Genomic DNA, 16,511 nt, shown 5'->3' with positions numbered 1-16,511 from the left:
CCAGACCAAGCTGCAGAAAGAAATTAAAGGGGGGGCATTCCATTTTTTCAGGGGGGTACACTTTTTCAGCGAACAAATCTAAAGAAAACTAACAAAAACAATAGTATTGTGCTGTCTCCATTCAAATAACTCAAAAGTCAGTTGTAACTAAGTGTAGCCCAAGGAAATATTTTTGTCTAAATATTTTAGACTAAATATTTTAGTTAAAATATTAAACTGTTTGTTCTTTTTTCCTTTTTTTAAATCCCACCATTATGTTTAGTATTTTCTGCCAGAAACTGCAGGATTTTGATTTAATCCATCTGATTGCAGTATTTGCAAGCAATACTCTGATTGGATGAAAAAAAGCTGTCTGTGATTGGCTGGTGGAGTGGACAGTTTTTGAAGTCGCCAGCGGAGAAACAGCCGAGCGAGCGCACAGCAGCTCAGCTGTCTCGTGCTGTTTTTAGGCACATGGAGGCCCATCTCCCTAGACACATTCCAAGTAAGACTTGTGATAAGACTGATCTCATCATAATTCAGGTGACCTAGAACTCCCCTCACACCAAGCAATAGCATCTAAAGACCCAGGACAGTGATGAGTTGGTTGTTAATTTGCATCTGACTTGGAATGCCACTAGAAGGATGGGTCTCCACACAATTAAAAACAGCAGCGCTCCAAATACAGGTTGCTTAAGTGTGAGCCGCCAGAACTTCTGGATATGTATTGAAAGATTTTCAGAGAAACTGAGCAAAAGTGCGGTTGCCTCCGATTTAAGTCACTGTGCTGTTGCCATGACATGGATAACTGAGAATTTGCACAACCATGTTTTATATATCTATACTTTGGACATGCTCATCTCCCACAGTTTGCTTTAATTTAGTCAGTTAAAATTTTAAACTCACAATTTTCTCTTCCTGTCCAGGTGGATTCCTTAGAAAGAGACAGAGAGGAGCAAATAAAATATCCACAACTCCAATGATGGTCATTAGCCAAGGGAAGCCAATGCTCTCAGCTAAGGATCCTCCAATGGATGGACCTGTAACAGGAAGAAACAGGTCAGATTAGCTTTTTTATGGCTGATCTAACCTAGATAGGTTATAAAGATGCTTGGCCCAGCTGTAAGGTGTCTGACTGCTGGGCCAAGCTTAGTGTCATATTTGGTATAGAGAAGAGTGTATGCTCTACTTAATAAATAATACATACAGTGGATATGGAAGGTATTCCGACCTCTTTACATTATTCACTCCTTGTTTCATATCAGCCATTTGCTAAAATCAAAAAAGTCAATTTTATTTCTCATTAATGTACATGCAGCACCCCATCTTGACAGAAAATACAGACATGTAGAAAATTTAGCAAATTAATTTAAAAGGAAAAACTGAAATATCACATGGTCACCAGTTGGAAATGAAAATGAAACAACACTGCCTGTGATTCCGAACTATGACCACCAGCCAATCAATTCAGCAAACAAACAGCTCCTTGATGGAAATAAGAAAAACCCCAACTGCAGCTCCCCTGAACAACCTGGGTGCAAGCAAAAAAGATCAAGGAATCCCACACCTAGACAAAGAAAACTGGCAGATTTTACAGAGAAGTGTCCCAAGAAAAGTGAAACAACAATGGGATGTTCTCACAACAAATTAACCTACTGGAAATGTTGAAATTTCACTACAAAACAGATTCGCTCTGCTTCAACATGACACCAAGAAGGATCATGACAACGATCAAAGGTATGTCAACAATCTTCGCTCTAAGCTACCAGAGAAAAAACAAGCCACAGGGCTAAGAACCCTAATATTCTGCAATGGATCTATGAGTGGTATTAAACATTTCTGTAACAAGAAGAGCACAGAGATGTTGATCTATAGCTCTTTAAACTAATGTGTCTAATGTTACAGAGATCCTTCCAAGGATCATGAAAGAATGCCCAACCTTGGAAAAACTCATAGTACAAATGACCATACATTTTAAGCTTTTGTTATTTGTTTTTGTTCGAACAACCTTACTCCACCATATTTATGTGAGCTGATTCAGCCTTACTGCCCACCCTGATCCCTTAGATCAGCTGATCAGCTGCTGCTGACAGTGCCTAAAACTAGGCTGAAGCTCAGAGGTGCCAAAGCATTTACTGTTGCTGCTCCTAAGTTATGGAATAACTTATCAGACAGGCTTCCTATTTTCCTGTTTTTAAATTTCTTTTAAAAACGCACTTTTATTTCCGGGCTTGTAATACACTGTGATCTTGTCGTGTATGGCATTTTAAAATACTCTTGCCACGAACTTGGTTTTTAGCTTTTGATGTTGTGTATGTATGTTTTGTATGTTTTCAGCTCGTTTTTTAACCTTTTCTTGTTGTAATGTACAGCACTTTGTGCTATAGAAATAAAGCTGATAGACAGACAGACAGAGACTACATCAAAATTACAGGATGATTCACCCAGATTTCAACAGGAGAAAAAGATGACTCCCATTTAACTCCCACAGAGAACCCAAAACCTCCATCCCCACGGACACCGGTCCAGACCGCATACACCTCCTCTTTTTCTCCCCCAATCCCAGATGTCCCTTTCTGAATTTCACAAACCACATGAAAAAGGTTTTTAAGATTGGCCTGCAGCTCCCGATCCTCTCCCTCCACATATCAGGGATGTGGAGGGAGATCGGAAGACCTCTCTTTGATACATATCGGGTCCTAGCAGTAAATTTCTCAGCACTTTCCAGCATCAGCTATAAGCTTTTGTCGGTGATTGCTATGATATATCTGTGATGATACAGGGCAGAAATAAGAAAGCTGAAAGGATAACAAACAGGAATAAACTGTTATGTCATAATAACGCCATAATAAATAACTGATCTCGGATTGAATTCTGAACAGTAGGGAAGAGGTGACCAAAAAATAATTCTATCCTGCTGAAAAGGATACACAAACAGAGAGCCCACGGGGACGGCCCCTCCTTCTCTCACCAGGGGTCCTTGCTATAAAACCTTCCTCCCAGAGAGCTGACGCTCTCTTTAGCACTCTTCTGCAGACTTCTTCAGCTCTACAACAACTCTCTCAGAGCAGACAAAGGAGAAGGCCTGGACCATGAGGCCATATGGCCTCCTCTGCTGGGACATCTGAAGATATGTTGCTGGGCCAGCCACGCTCTATCCAGGGTCTGCTAGACTCGACTGCCTGCTTCAGTATCTGGAGAGGTCTCTCATCGCCTGGGGAACATGTCCGGGCAAATACAGAGCTAAGTTGCTGTCTTAACCTTACAATCAGATGCAGGGGCAAAGATCCTGCATGCGAAACAGCTCTGTGTATTTTTCCTCAGCCTGTACAGGAAAGTGAACCCCGATGGAGCTGAAGGCTGTATGCTGAGGAAAACCCCTGCTCAAATTGGACTGCAACCAGTTCAGAGAGCGTGCTCACACCAGGCCTCCGACCCGACCACATGGCTGCAGAGCCAAGCACTAGCCCGCCAACGACAAACCAAAAGCTTCCTCCTTCAACGCTCCTTCCATGAGTGGCCAAAAACTGGACAAAACTGACACGAGACAAAGGACAGGTTTGGGCAGCGAACTGAAGGTGAAGTAAAAAGTTTTTTGGGAAATGTCTTGTAAACCGTTGTACGTCTGGTGTTTTGAACAAAAGGCTAACAATATAGCATTGCTAGTATTTGGTACCATGTCACTGTTGAATGTGTTTTAAGGTTTTAACAGAAAGGTTACCTCCACAAGGGTTTCATACATTGATGGGACATTAATGTTTATGTTATCCAGCCACTCGTTATGACTAAAAATAAAGCAAAAGCTTTCATTTGTTAGCGCCGAGCGTTCGCTAGCCAACATGCTATTAGCCTTGCTAACATTCAGTTTCGGACGTTTCAAAAGGAGTACGTTTTAAAGCATACAGCGTAACTGTTCTGCTCAGCCATCCTCCGATGGTGTTATGAGCCTTATTCCTGCATCAATGTGGCATATTAATGCGGGTTTTCCAGGCAATTTTGGTAACTTTATGTTGTAACCTCTTAGCCACCGTGTTGCTACAGCAACCCCTAGCGCCCGGAGGTAGAATCACATAAACAAAGGCAAGCGATTCTGAATTAAATGATTTTACAGGACGAACCGGTCCTCAGATTATTATTTAAAAAAATATTGTTCTGTTTAACTTGGGCTTTGCATTCTGAATGGGTTAAAACACATGCCCAAATGTTTTTCTAACTCCATTCCATGCTTTTCGGAATCAGATCTTAGTATTCTGATTATGACCAATTTGTTTTGTTTTGTCTTTTGTTTGTTTTGCATGTAAATAGTTCCTTAGCTTAGCTTCTTTTTATATTTATTTTCACTAGCCTAGTAGAGAGGATTTATTAATCGAAATATTGCGTTAATTCAGGTAAACAGCAATACACAGTGATGTTCTCTGGATGTTCCTTGTATTTCTGTTATTAAGTTCTTGAACTTGAAAAGAAGTTGTCACTCCTTTTTATTCTATGTGTGTGCAGGTTTTGCTGTTAAAAGATCGCTAGTGCTTGAATTCATCCCTTTCAACTATTGTCCTGTTATAATTTTAATACAGTTTATTTAAGATCTAACAGTTTTGTTGATTTTATCAACATGGTTCCTAAAATTTAACTGAGCGTCCAGAATTATTCCTAAATATTTTTCTTGTGGTACTTGCTCAGTAGGGACCCCATTGATCTGAATATTCAAAGACTGTAATGACATTTTCTTAATTGAAAAGCAAATACACAAAAACTGAGTTACACTTAGTTTTCTTTGTGAAAACTAAGTGCAACTCAGTTAGATAAAACTCAAATGTTATTAAAAAAATATCAGATAGGACAGGGTTGTGAGGAAAATCAGACTGAAAGATGGTTGCCACTCCTCCTCCTCTTCCCACAGATCTGGGAATGTGGAAATTTGAATAATTGGAGGGAGTTGACTTATTTATACTAACGTACTCCTCTTGTAGCCAGGTTTCTGTGAGACAAAATAAATCAATCTGATTATCAGAAATCAATTCATTAACTAACAAAGTCTTTGGAGGGAGAGACCTTATATTTAATAGACCACATTTAATTGTTTTATTTTTTGGTTCAAGGTGAGACGTATTCATTTTTATTAGATTTTTATGATTCAAGCATTTATAATTATCTGCAGGAAGTAGAACACTGTCTTTTTGACCTGCCCTTTCCAAAGCTTATTTGAAAAACAGCTAGAAGCGTTCATGTTTTCATTACAGCTCTTCCTTCAGAGATTCGTGACAGTTATTCAGCTCTTTGCCAATCTTTAACAGAAGAATATTCTGTGTACAGGGATCAGGCTTCAATAACTCTTGACGCTTTTGCCGTTCTTCAAAAGGAAAATTAAACACCCAGAGATTATTACTATCACTTAAGAAACGTTTATTTTCAGGGATGTAATTCTCCAGGTCCGGAAGAGGACCCACTTTTTGAATCTTTGTTCCTCCATAATCTGCATGAGAGTGTACAATATGATGTGACCATGCATTGCAGGGAAAAATTACTTTTCTGTAGTCAATGATTTTACTGAGCAAATCATTCTTTAAAATGTCATTTCTTCTGTTTTGTGTAACTTGGGATTTGCATTGTGAATGGGTTAAAACTAGTGCTGTCAAACGATTAAAAATTTTAATCGCGATTAATCGCATAATGTCGATAGTTAACTCGAGATTAATCGCAATTAATCACATATTTTATCCTTTTATTTCTGAAAGTGTAATAGCCTGTTTGGGCATTTTAATGTGCAATTTTGCAATAAATGACACTAATAAAATACATGCTTGTACAAAACATATTTTTATGTTATTTTTCAAGCACTTTTCAGAATTGGAATGAAAACATCCTGGTGCCAAATGTTAAACTCTGGACTATAATGGCTAAATGACTAATCATGACGCCCTGATGTTTACACCATGTGTAAACAAATGTGTAAATAAATACCTGTTTTCATGCCGATAATTTTTTTTTTGCCTCTTAAACAAAGCTAGACATGGTATTATGCATAAACATATAAATTAATAAAAATTGTACATTTCAATAAAGTCACAAGTTTTGCTCATTCCTTCACTCTCTCTCTCTCTCTCTCTCTCTCTCTCTCTCTCTCTCTCTCTCTCTCTCTCTCTCTCTCTCTCTCTCTCTCTCTCTCTCTCTCTCTTTCACACACACATCTAATTCTGAGCTTTCACACCAACAACAATACAGGTCATTCCAGTCTTACACTTTGCTTGCACATGGCCAGGAGCTTAGTACCCTGAAAGAGACTGTTTAGTAACTCCAGGTCCTTCGTTTGGCAACGTGATTCAGCCTTAGTTTGTCAAATACAGAGAAAACAAATTAATAAGCATTAAAGTACGGTTTATGGGTTGGATTTCTGCAATGTTATCAACGTGTAAAAGCTCATCTTCAGAACCAATGTCTGATAAAATGGCGATCTGCACCATGTAAACTACTTTCAGCAGTTATCATCGGTTATTGCACCGTAAACTGCAGAAAATACGTGCAGAGTTTCTCTCTCTGCCTTTACTACCGTCGGCTCCTATGGCGGAGGGATATTTCAGCTGGATACAAAGTGTCTAGTCAAGGCAGGTCTCTTAATAACCGCTGTTTCGTCACTTATTTTAGAGCCCAAATAAGCGATTTCACTTTCAGAAACGTGCCCAAAAAAACCCGCAACCCGTGACTCATGAAATTTAGAAGCGCTTTTAGAAAAAAGAAGCCCAAAGTCGCATGTGTCCGAGGGTAAAAGAAACCCTTCGGGGCGGGTCTGTCTTGCTACAGTTTTCTAGCACTCATGAAACTACAGAAAGCGCCGACGGTAAAAGAAACACAGTCCGGAGAGCGCGGCGGGGGAAAAACATTAGGGAACGGTGTGTGTGTTTTGACGCGACGCGCGTTAACGGCGACAAAAAAATTGTCGGCGTTAAAATGGGTTTGCGTTAACGCAGTTAATAACGCGTTTAACTGACAGCACTAGTTAAAACACACGCCAAATGTTGTTTTAAATTAAATAAAAATTTAATTTAACTCCATTCCATGTTCTTTAAGTCAGATCTGCAGTGAACCAGGATTCACTGAGTTATTCCGATGATCATCAACCACTTTGTTTTGTTTTTTGTGTCTTTGTTGCATGTACATAGTTCCTTAGCTTAGCTTCTTTTTATCTTCATTTTGCTTAGTAGTTTTCATTAAGTTTCACTAGCCTAGTAGAGAAGATTTGTTGGTTGAAATATAGTGTTAATTCAGATAAACAGCATTATATAGTGATCATTTTATTTCTGTTAATAAATTCTTAAACTTTAAGAGAAGTTGTCACTCTGTTCTGTCTCTCTTCGAGGTCGGTCGTGTTTTTCTCTCCTCTCCAGCTTTCACCCCCCTGCCACCCTCTCCTGCTTCTGCTGCTATGTCTTGTCTTTCTGAGCACTTTTTTCATATCAACCGAACTCTGAAAACATCGATCTGGTAAGCTGGTCTCTCAATGCCGTTGGTCAAATTTTTTCGATGGGTAGGCAACGAAAGGGGGACCCGTCCGGTCCTGATTTGACTCATTTTGTGGGAAATTAGCTATATTCTTGGATGGAAAACGGTGTGTCTTTCGACTTTGTCATTCCTGGACGTTTGAAACGTTTGTATGTTTGGATTCAGGATACTTGGATTTCTACTTATTGGATTTGGTGGATTGTTGATGTATCAGCAAATACAGCGGATGTCGGTAGCAATTTGGCCTTGATCGGGCTGCCGGCTGCATATGGCGCGCTCACTAAGGCGGTGAACGGACAGTTCTGGAAGGTGGAGGAGCAGAGCCGAAAAGCTGGATGTGCTGGTACACAGACTGGCTTTGGTGGTTGAACTCATGGGGGTGATGGGATAAAATCTGGAAGTGAAGCGTGGAAAAGCCCAACAATTTGGAAAATTGGATTTCATCATTTGGAGCCAGCAAAAGACTTAAAGCTGACAGGAACGTCAGGGCAGCTGTCTCATAACAAATAACCTATTTGGTTTATGCCCTCCCTATCTAATCACTCCTGGATTGTTATGGCGGAGAATGCTCAGAACTCTGCCCTGCTACCCACTTCCCGCGCTGACACCTGCGGATGTTTTCTGAACTGTTGGCTGGCTGATAACATCAAGGACAATGGCCTCTGGAGAGTGTTCACGGAAATACAAACACTTCACCCAAACAGACACACATAACTGATGCTCATATAAACTGATGAACTTACACGCGACTAATCTCAAATGTTTACCTTCTGCTACATGTGTTTCGTCTTATTTGTGCTTTTTGTGCAAGAGGTTTTTGATATCTCAAACCGTATCCTGTTATAGGATAAGTATGAGTTATGTTTTTTTCCCTCACACCTTCCTTTTGTTGCCTCTATTTTCCACACAGTAATGGCAGCGCCCTGTGGGCAGCATGTAAGGCGGTTGTCCTTGGCAGCAAGGCCTCAGTAAATCGTCTCCCCCTGAAATGTTTGTGATGTTTGTTTGTTTATGTTATGGCGATTGTACTGAAACAACAATTTCCCTCTGGGATTATTGAAGTATTTCTGATTCTGATTCTATGTGTGTGCAGAGTTTGCTGTTAAAAGATCGCCAGTGCTCAACTCATCCCTTTCAGCTATTGTCCTGATATCAGCTCTCGGGCTGATATTTACCGGACAATACTTAACAGACAGGGTGTCAGGACTCAGCAGGCAGCCCCGAGCAGATTTCTGCCGGTCCTGGCCCCTCTGCTCTCCCCTTTCTCCGCAGGTGACTGTAGTTTGGCAGGTGGGCGTGCCGCACACCTGTGGCTCGTTCGACGGCGTCATTCGGGAGCATTTAAGCGGCGGTCTGACAGCTGTAGGACGCCAGAGTGTTAACCTTGTATGCGCTCCCCTGTGCTCTAGATGTCCCAAGTCAGGTTTCCTCGCTCTCACCACTTGGATCCCACTTCGAGGCTCCCTTGGTGTTACCAAGCCGGGCTGAGGACCTCACCGGATCTCCCCTGGTTCCTCCAGCTGTCCACAAATCCTGAGGCTCCCTTGGTGTTACCAAGCCGGACTGATGACCCCACCGGATCTTCCCTGGTTTCTCCAGCTGTCACGGACCTCTGCTTCCTCCATCGGTGCTGCTCGGACCCCGCTTCAACTCCACCGGCCCACCCACCAGCCGCTCAGTCACCTGATGCCATCACTGAGAGCCACCCGTTGTGTCCGTCTCTCTGCTCCACTCCCCCCGGCTAGGTTCACATGCTCGGCGGTAAGCTCCCCGCTTACTCTCACACGTTCTGTTCTCTGAGCGCATCTAACCTCTCTCCTCTCATCTGCAGATTGAGTGAGCCCCGGCCTCGAGTTTCGCTCTGGCTCCGCTTTGTCGCGGATAATCCACACGTTCATCTCTGTGTAGCAGACTATTGCAATAACCGTTTTAAACTGCCCTTTGCCTCCCGAGTGTGATCTGCATGTGGGCTAAATACCTCAAAACCATGACACAGAGAGTTATTTATTAAACAATAAATAACTTTAAAACAGTGTATAATTGCACAACACCAAAATTACTATGATGTATCTATGTAGAGTTTTAAATAAACACAATATATTTGGTATAAAGGAATACAATGCTATTGTAGTAGATTTGTAATTATTCATCGAACCAGATTGGATTATTAAAGCTGATCAAGTGCTGATGCACCATAAACCCAGCAAAAAGGGCTGTTACAAAGGCCAAATTTCCTAACTGTAACTATGTTGCAATGTGTGTTATAAATATGTATACATTATCAGGTTGTGAGGCCAACGGGTTCAGGAGAAAAACCCAAACATCTCTCTTCCCAGCGACATCCTCCAGCTCATTTTGGGGGATCCCAAAGCGTTTCTGGGTCAGATGGGATCTAAAGTCCTTCCAGCAAGTTTGGGGTCTTCCCTGGGGTCTATTCCCAGTGTGACCGACCCAGAAAGCACCGAAAGGGAGGCACCCCAAACCACCTCAACTGACTCCTTTAGTCTCGGAGACGCAGCAGCCCTACTTTGAGTATCGACATTACAATCAGATTGTAACACAAATGAAAGTTCGAAACGTCTTCAACTACGGAAAACAAGTCCAGTTGCTTTGGTTTTTTTTTTACTTTTTTTAGAATGACCATGACCTGGATGACTGAGAATCTTCACCAGCATAAATGAAAGTTAAATAGTAATTAATTATTGAATCAATTGATTTGAAATTTCTGTAATTGGATTTGAATCTGAACTATACTATACTGTATTAGATGAAAATGCATTGTATTGGTATTCTATACAATGGATGAATTCAACTGCATAAAACCGAGGTCAAATTTGGTCTGTTTATCAAATGGGGTTTTTAGTGAACTGATAGAGGTAAGCGAACTGAAATTAAACTGAATCATGTGTCATGATTTGGATTTGGTTATGGTTTTTGTTTGTTATTTGATCAACTACTTCACTCTCCTGCCTTAAGTTCAGTTTCTATTTTAGGTTCTGTCTTAGTGTTTGATTTTGTTTTAGGTTATAAGTTTATCCGGTCTGCTCAGACCATTTCTGTCACCAGTCTAAACTCAGTTCACCTGCCAGCATTCTTTTGTCTTCCTGTCACTCCCCTTCACCAGTCACCATCCAATCGGCTTCAGTTTTACTCCCAAGCACTTCCCTGTTCCCGATTAGCTCCACCCATGTCACTAATTAGTTTCACTCCATTCACCTGATCAATCCCTTACTTATACCTGCCTCTGCCCCCTGCAATCTGCCACATAATTGTTTGTTTCTGCCATGTCCATGGGTGAGTTTTTGCCAGCATTCCCTGTACTGTGTTTTTCCTCCCTTATCTGATTGCCTGCTTTTTTGCCTTGGACTGTTTTTTACCACAAGCTTTGTTTTTGTCCTGCCCTTCATTTTTGCCTGCCTGTCTTGGTTTCTGCTCACAACATCTGTTTTTGAAAAAATAAACCTTCTTAACCTAACCTTTGCTTGTCTGGTTGAATACTGGGTCCCTCTGTCTCTGGTTCCTGACATCATGAGGACAAAGACAGCATGTTTTTTAAATTCTACAAAAAACAAAAACATTTTGACATAGCTTTAATTCAATGACCGACAGGTAGCAAACATGCAGCAAATGGCTGAACATGCCAAAACCAGCGTTGGAGGTATCTTAAGAACCTAATCTGTCTTTGGACTATTTACACCCAGTTAAGGATTCTAACTCATCTAAACCTTCAACTTATATCTTAGACATAATCATAACCAAGTTATTTAAAGAAGTATTCCCTTTGATTAATGCCACCATTTTAGACACAATTAAGGGTAGGGAGTTTGTCCTGCAATTGGCGGGGTGCTAGTTCGATCTCTCACTCTGACTATTTTTGTCGTTGTGTCCTTGGGCAAGACACTTCACCCACATTGCCTGCTGGCGGTGGTCAGAGGGCCTGGTGGCACCTTTGCATGGCAGCCTCACCTCTGTCAGTCTGCCCCAGGGCAGCTGTAGCTACTAAAATAGCTCACCACCGCTAGGGTGTGAATGTGTGTGTGAATGGGTGAATGACTAAACTGTAGTGTGAAGTGCTTTGGAGGTCGTCAGACTGGTTAAAGTGCTATACAAGAACAAGCCATTTGTCATTTAATCTGTCTTTAGTGAATGGATATGTAGCACAGGCGTTTAAAGTGGCTGTTATTAAACCTTTACTTAAGAAACCATCTCTTGATCAGGATGAGTTAATAAATCACAGACCTATATGTAATATTCCTTTCTTATGTAAAATTATAGAGAAAATAGTTTCTAATCAAGTATGTGTCTAATCAAGCATTTAAACAGTAATGACCTTTTTAAAGAATTTCAATCAGGCTTCAGAGCTCATCATGGGACTGGTCATTCATGTTTTATCCCTGGGGGGATACATTCCTCCCCCCCCCTCTTGTCTGACTTTAAAAATGTATATAAATTAGGGCTGTCAGTTTTAACGCGTAAGACCACAACGCCGACAAAAATGTCGCCGTTAATCACGCGTCAAAACACACACACCGTTCACTAATGTTTTTCCCCACCGCGCTCTCCGGACTGAGGTTTCTTGTACCCTCGGCGCTTTCCGTAGTTTCAAGAGAGCTAGAGACTATAGCAAAACAGACCCGCGCTCACTGTTGCACAGGCTGTTCATTTCATGCGACTTTGGGCTTATTTTATTTTAAAGGCGCTTGTAAATTTTATAAGTCACGGGTTGCATTTTTTTTGGGCACATTTCTGAAAGTGAAATCGCTTATTTGGGCTCTAAAATAAGTGACGAAACAGCGGTTATTAAGAGACCTGCCTGCACTAGACACTTTATATCCAGCTGAAATATCCCTCCACCATAGGAGCCGACGGTAGTAAGGGAAGAGAGAGCAACTCTGCTTGTATTTTCTGCAGTTTACGGCTCCAATAACCGGTGATAACTGCTGAAAGTAGATTACTTGGTGCAGATCACCATTTTGAGCAGACATTGGTTCTGAAGATGAGTTTTTAACACACTGATAACATTGCAGAAACCCAACCCATAAACCGTACTTTAATGCTTATTAATTTGTTTTCTCTGTATTTGACAAACTAAGGCTGAATTACGTTGCCAAACGAAGGACCCGGAGTTACTAAACAGTTGCTAAACAGTCTCATTCAGGGTATTAGGCTCCTGCCCAGTTGCAAGCAAAGTGTAAGACTGGAATGACCTGGAGATTTAAAACCTTTTTCCAGGCTTAAACTGTATGAATATGGATATAAACAGCAAGCAAAAATATTCAAAGAAGTTATTGTTGGTGTGAAAGCTCAGAATTAGATGTGTGTGTGAGAGAGAGAGAGTGAAAAACGAACAATAAAACTTATGACTTTATTGAAATGTAAAATTTTTATTAATGCCTAATACCATGTCTATCTTTGTTTAAGAGGCAAAAAAAATATATCGGCATGGTATTTATTTACAAATTTATTTACACATTGTGTAAACATCAGGGCGTCATGATTAGTCATTTAGCCATCATAGTCCAGAGTTTAACATTTGGCACCAGGATGTTTTCATTCCAATTCTCAAAAGTGCTTGAAAAATAACAAAATAAAAATATTTTTTACAGCACAGTAATTCTCATTACTGTGCTTCCGATTGGCAAAAATATCAAATGGCATTTAATTCATTTCTACTGTTATGCTGATGACACTCAGCAATATTTATCTATAAATCCTGATGAATTCAACCAATTACTTAGACTACATGCATGTGTTAATGACATCAAAACTTAGATGACTTTATGTTCTGACAAGACTGAAGTTGTCATCTTTGGACCTGAGTAACTTCTTAATCAATCACTTAATCTGGATAGCATTAAATTGGCCTCTGGTATTAAAGTAAAAAAAAAAAACAACAATAAACCTCTGTGTTATTTTTGACTAGGACAAGTCATTTTCCATATCCCCCATTAAATGGGTCTCCAGGGTTTCCTTTTTTCACCTCTGGAAAACTGTGACACCATCCATGGGGGCAGATCAATTGCCATTATCCTTTCTAACATAGAAATAACTCCTGGATCAATGTGTGCATCTGTGCTTTTTTGCGTCTTTGCTCTCTCTTCTCAAACCCCCAGTCAGTCGTTGCAGATGGCAGTTCATACTGTGCCTGATTCTGCTGGAGTTACCTTCCTGTTAAAGGTGAGTTTTCCTCTCTATCGTTGCTACATGCATGCTGGATATGAGGGATTTCTGCAAAGCCATCAAGAATGCAGATGACTGTCAACTGTGGTTATACACTCTTTCAGGAGGAATGAATGCTGCTTGTGAAGACCTGATGCAATCTGCTGGGTTTCCTCAGACAGGAAATCTTTTGACCAATCTGTCTGTACGATTTGATTGAATTTTACTTTCTAAAGTGCCTTGAGATGACGTGTTGTTAATTGTCACTATATAAATAAAATTTTATTTAATTACATTGGGTTTTGGTTTATTGACTGTGTTTGCAGGACTTTGCAAACAGCTGTCTGTGTGTTTTGAAGTTTGCATCATTCATTTCTTTACAGTGCGTTCAGCCATTCGTGGTACGTTCAGCCTTTGCTACGTGTCGCACCTGTCATCAGCCATACTTTTAATGGTATGTTATTGAACAGTTTTCATTGTTCAAGATTTTGAGTCTTTGCTTCTTGCTTACCTAAAGCAAATCCCATGCAGAAAGCTACATCGGCAATGGCATACACACTTCCATACACAGATATGTGCCTCAGGTCCACCAAGTAACCCATTATAGGCATCATGGAGGAATCCACCATGCCTGTAACACATAGACATGATTATTTTTTAATAACTTTATTCTATATTTAGCAGTAAAATTAGTAGATCTGAGCAACTTACCAATAGCAAACCCAACACCAAAGTTTGGAAGAATAAGACCATAGATGTCTCTGGCAAATGGAACCTAAAAAAGACAAATTAGTTAACTACAGTGTCTCTATGTATTATGTATCTATATGTGCCTATAAAATAAAAACGTAATGCATTAGTCAACCTACCACAGACAGAAATATTTAACAGGTTGTTATAGCGTGCAGATGTCTTGCCTTGTCCAAAAGAAATTCTGTGTGTGTGTGTTGGGGGAATGTGGTTATCTTCAGTGTACACTAAGTAGAAGCTGAAATTTTTATTAATAATAACCTGTATCATCTTAACTTATTATTGCAACTTTGTACATTCCATTAAAATGTATTCTCTGCATTTAACCCATTCCTCGGGGAGCAGTGGGCTGCCACTGTACAGCACACAGGTAGCATTCTGGGGTAGAATTGGGGTTGGGGTCTTGCTCAGGGACCCATAGTGGTAGTCTGTGGGATTCAAACCCATGCAAAACTTGCAGGCTTCCCAGGATGCAAGTACCCTGCTCTAACCACAAGACCACCACTCTCCCTGTATACACCTAGGAAAGGTCATAATTTTATCCCAAGTCACAGAGACACGCAACCAGGAACATATTAGCATCTAAGAGCAACTTTGAGTAACCAATGAACCAAACATGCATGGTTTAGAGGCTAAAGTACGCAGAAACAACACAGCTTTGCCCAAGGAATACGGTGAACATACAAAGAAAAAAATGAAAGGCCTGCCCAAGGCTGAAGCCCAGGAGGCTGCACTGCTCCTGTGCAACCCAACCTAAGCTCCTGGTACATTTTATTGAATAGTTTGTATCACATTGCTTATTCATTTAAAAAAAATTTCTATTAAAATTTTTATTACTTTGTACAGCATTTTGATTGTCTGTTTCTTTGTAAAACGCTTTATAAATACATGAACAAATTAATGAATGAATCCAGCTTTTGTTTGAGATCCATTTTAAATTGTTCCTCTAACCAAATCATGCTGATAATATTGGCTTAAGTAGACATATAATTTTACACTGATTCCTCAGATTTCTCTCTGATATACTTACACATATAACACTGAAGCCAACCACCACCATTCCAATGAGAGCACAAAGCCATCTGAAAAAACAAAGAAGTGTTACCAAAGCTGGATAATCCATTATTGTTAAACAAGTAGATTAACACCTGCATGAATTTAAGACGAATGTAAGATGAGTGTTAAGAGATGTTTATCTTTTAACATCGAATACAGTTTTCTACTATCCATGGGCTTTGTGTGCTTCATATATTGTTTACAGATAGTGTGAAACAAGAAGTACATATTTAGTTGTATCAGCCTGCATTGATTTATATGTGATCATGGTAAAATGGATGTGTACCTTAGTTAAAACAACATTTAAACCCGTTCACTTGGGGACATCGCCACCCTATCCTTCCTTCTGCCTCCATCCCTTTGACACTGAATTCAGGTAGTGGGTAAAATATGCCACAGACAAAATGGTACACTGCTTTGAAAAGCTGATGTGTCATCAGAAAGTTATTGCACACTGTTGTTAACATTACAACAAAATTGTGTTGGTTCTTATTGATTGCTCAGAACTCTCTGAGTGCTACCATATGAGCCTAAGTGACATAATATGGACATATGTGACCTGATGACAATTATTATACCTTCAGCAGACTTTATTATAAATTTACTTTCCATTCATCCATCCCCTGCATATCTGAGATTGGGTCAGGGGAGCAACATCTCCTGGAGAGAACCCTAGACGCATCCCAGCAACATCCCCCAGCTCATTCTGAGGGACCCTAACGTATTCCCTGGACAGATGGGATACATAGTCCCTACAGCAGGTTCTGAGTCTTTACTGGGGTCTCCCTCCAGTGGCATGTGCCTGCAAAACCGGTCAGGAGGCGATTTTGATTTCATTTAATTTTGGTGCAGCGAAGCAGGGGCTCCATTATGCAATTATATGGACACTTGGTTGAAGAGAGTGGTGAACACTTAGTTGAAGAGAGTGGTGGACACCAGTGATGATGGAAGCAGTCAGGCCGAAGTAGAAGACCTTTCTCTTCACCTCCCACCTCTTCACCCGCAGCATTTTTTTTGCTCTTAACCTTTTATCTTAGTCAAAACTACAGAAAGGTTGGACTAGGGGACTTTAG

The 16,511-nt window shown here is 40.4% G+C and overlaps 1 protein-coding gene across 1 annotated transcript in view; it reads right to left on the bottom strand.

Moving 5' to 3' along the window:
* The window catches only part of slc18a2 (solute carrier family 18 member 2), a 156,574-nt gene that overhangs the window by 10,091 nt on the left and 129,972 nt on the right, over positions 1-16,511 (bottom strand). The window contains exons 12-15 of the mRNA XM_036130650.1: positions 15,413-15,464; positions 14,344-14,407; positions 14,144-14,263; positions 886-1,019 (exon numbers count right to left, since the gene is read on the bottom strand). Coding sequence (XP_035986543.1) covers positions 886-1,019; positions 14,144-14,263; positions 14,344-14,407; positions 15,413-15,464 — 370 coding nt within the window. The remainder of the gene's footprint in view (positions 1-885; positions 1,020-14,143; positions 14,264-14,343; positions 14,408-15,412; positions 15,465-16,511) is intronic.

The sequence above is a fragment of the Fundulus heteroclitus genome, unplaced genomic scaffold, assembly GCF_011125445.2.
Source record: "Fundulus heteroclitus isolate FHET01 unplaced genomic scaffold, MU-UCD_Fhet_4.1 scaffold_37, whole genome shotgun sequence".
Lineage (NCBI taxonomy): Eukaryota > Metazoa > Chordata > Actinopteri > Cyprinodontiformes > Fundulidae > Fundulus > Fundulus heteroclitus.
The sequence above is the reverse complement of the archived record's forward strand: the minus strand, read 5'-3'. Positions and strand labels throughout refer to the sequence as shown.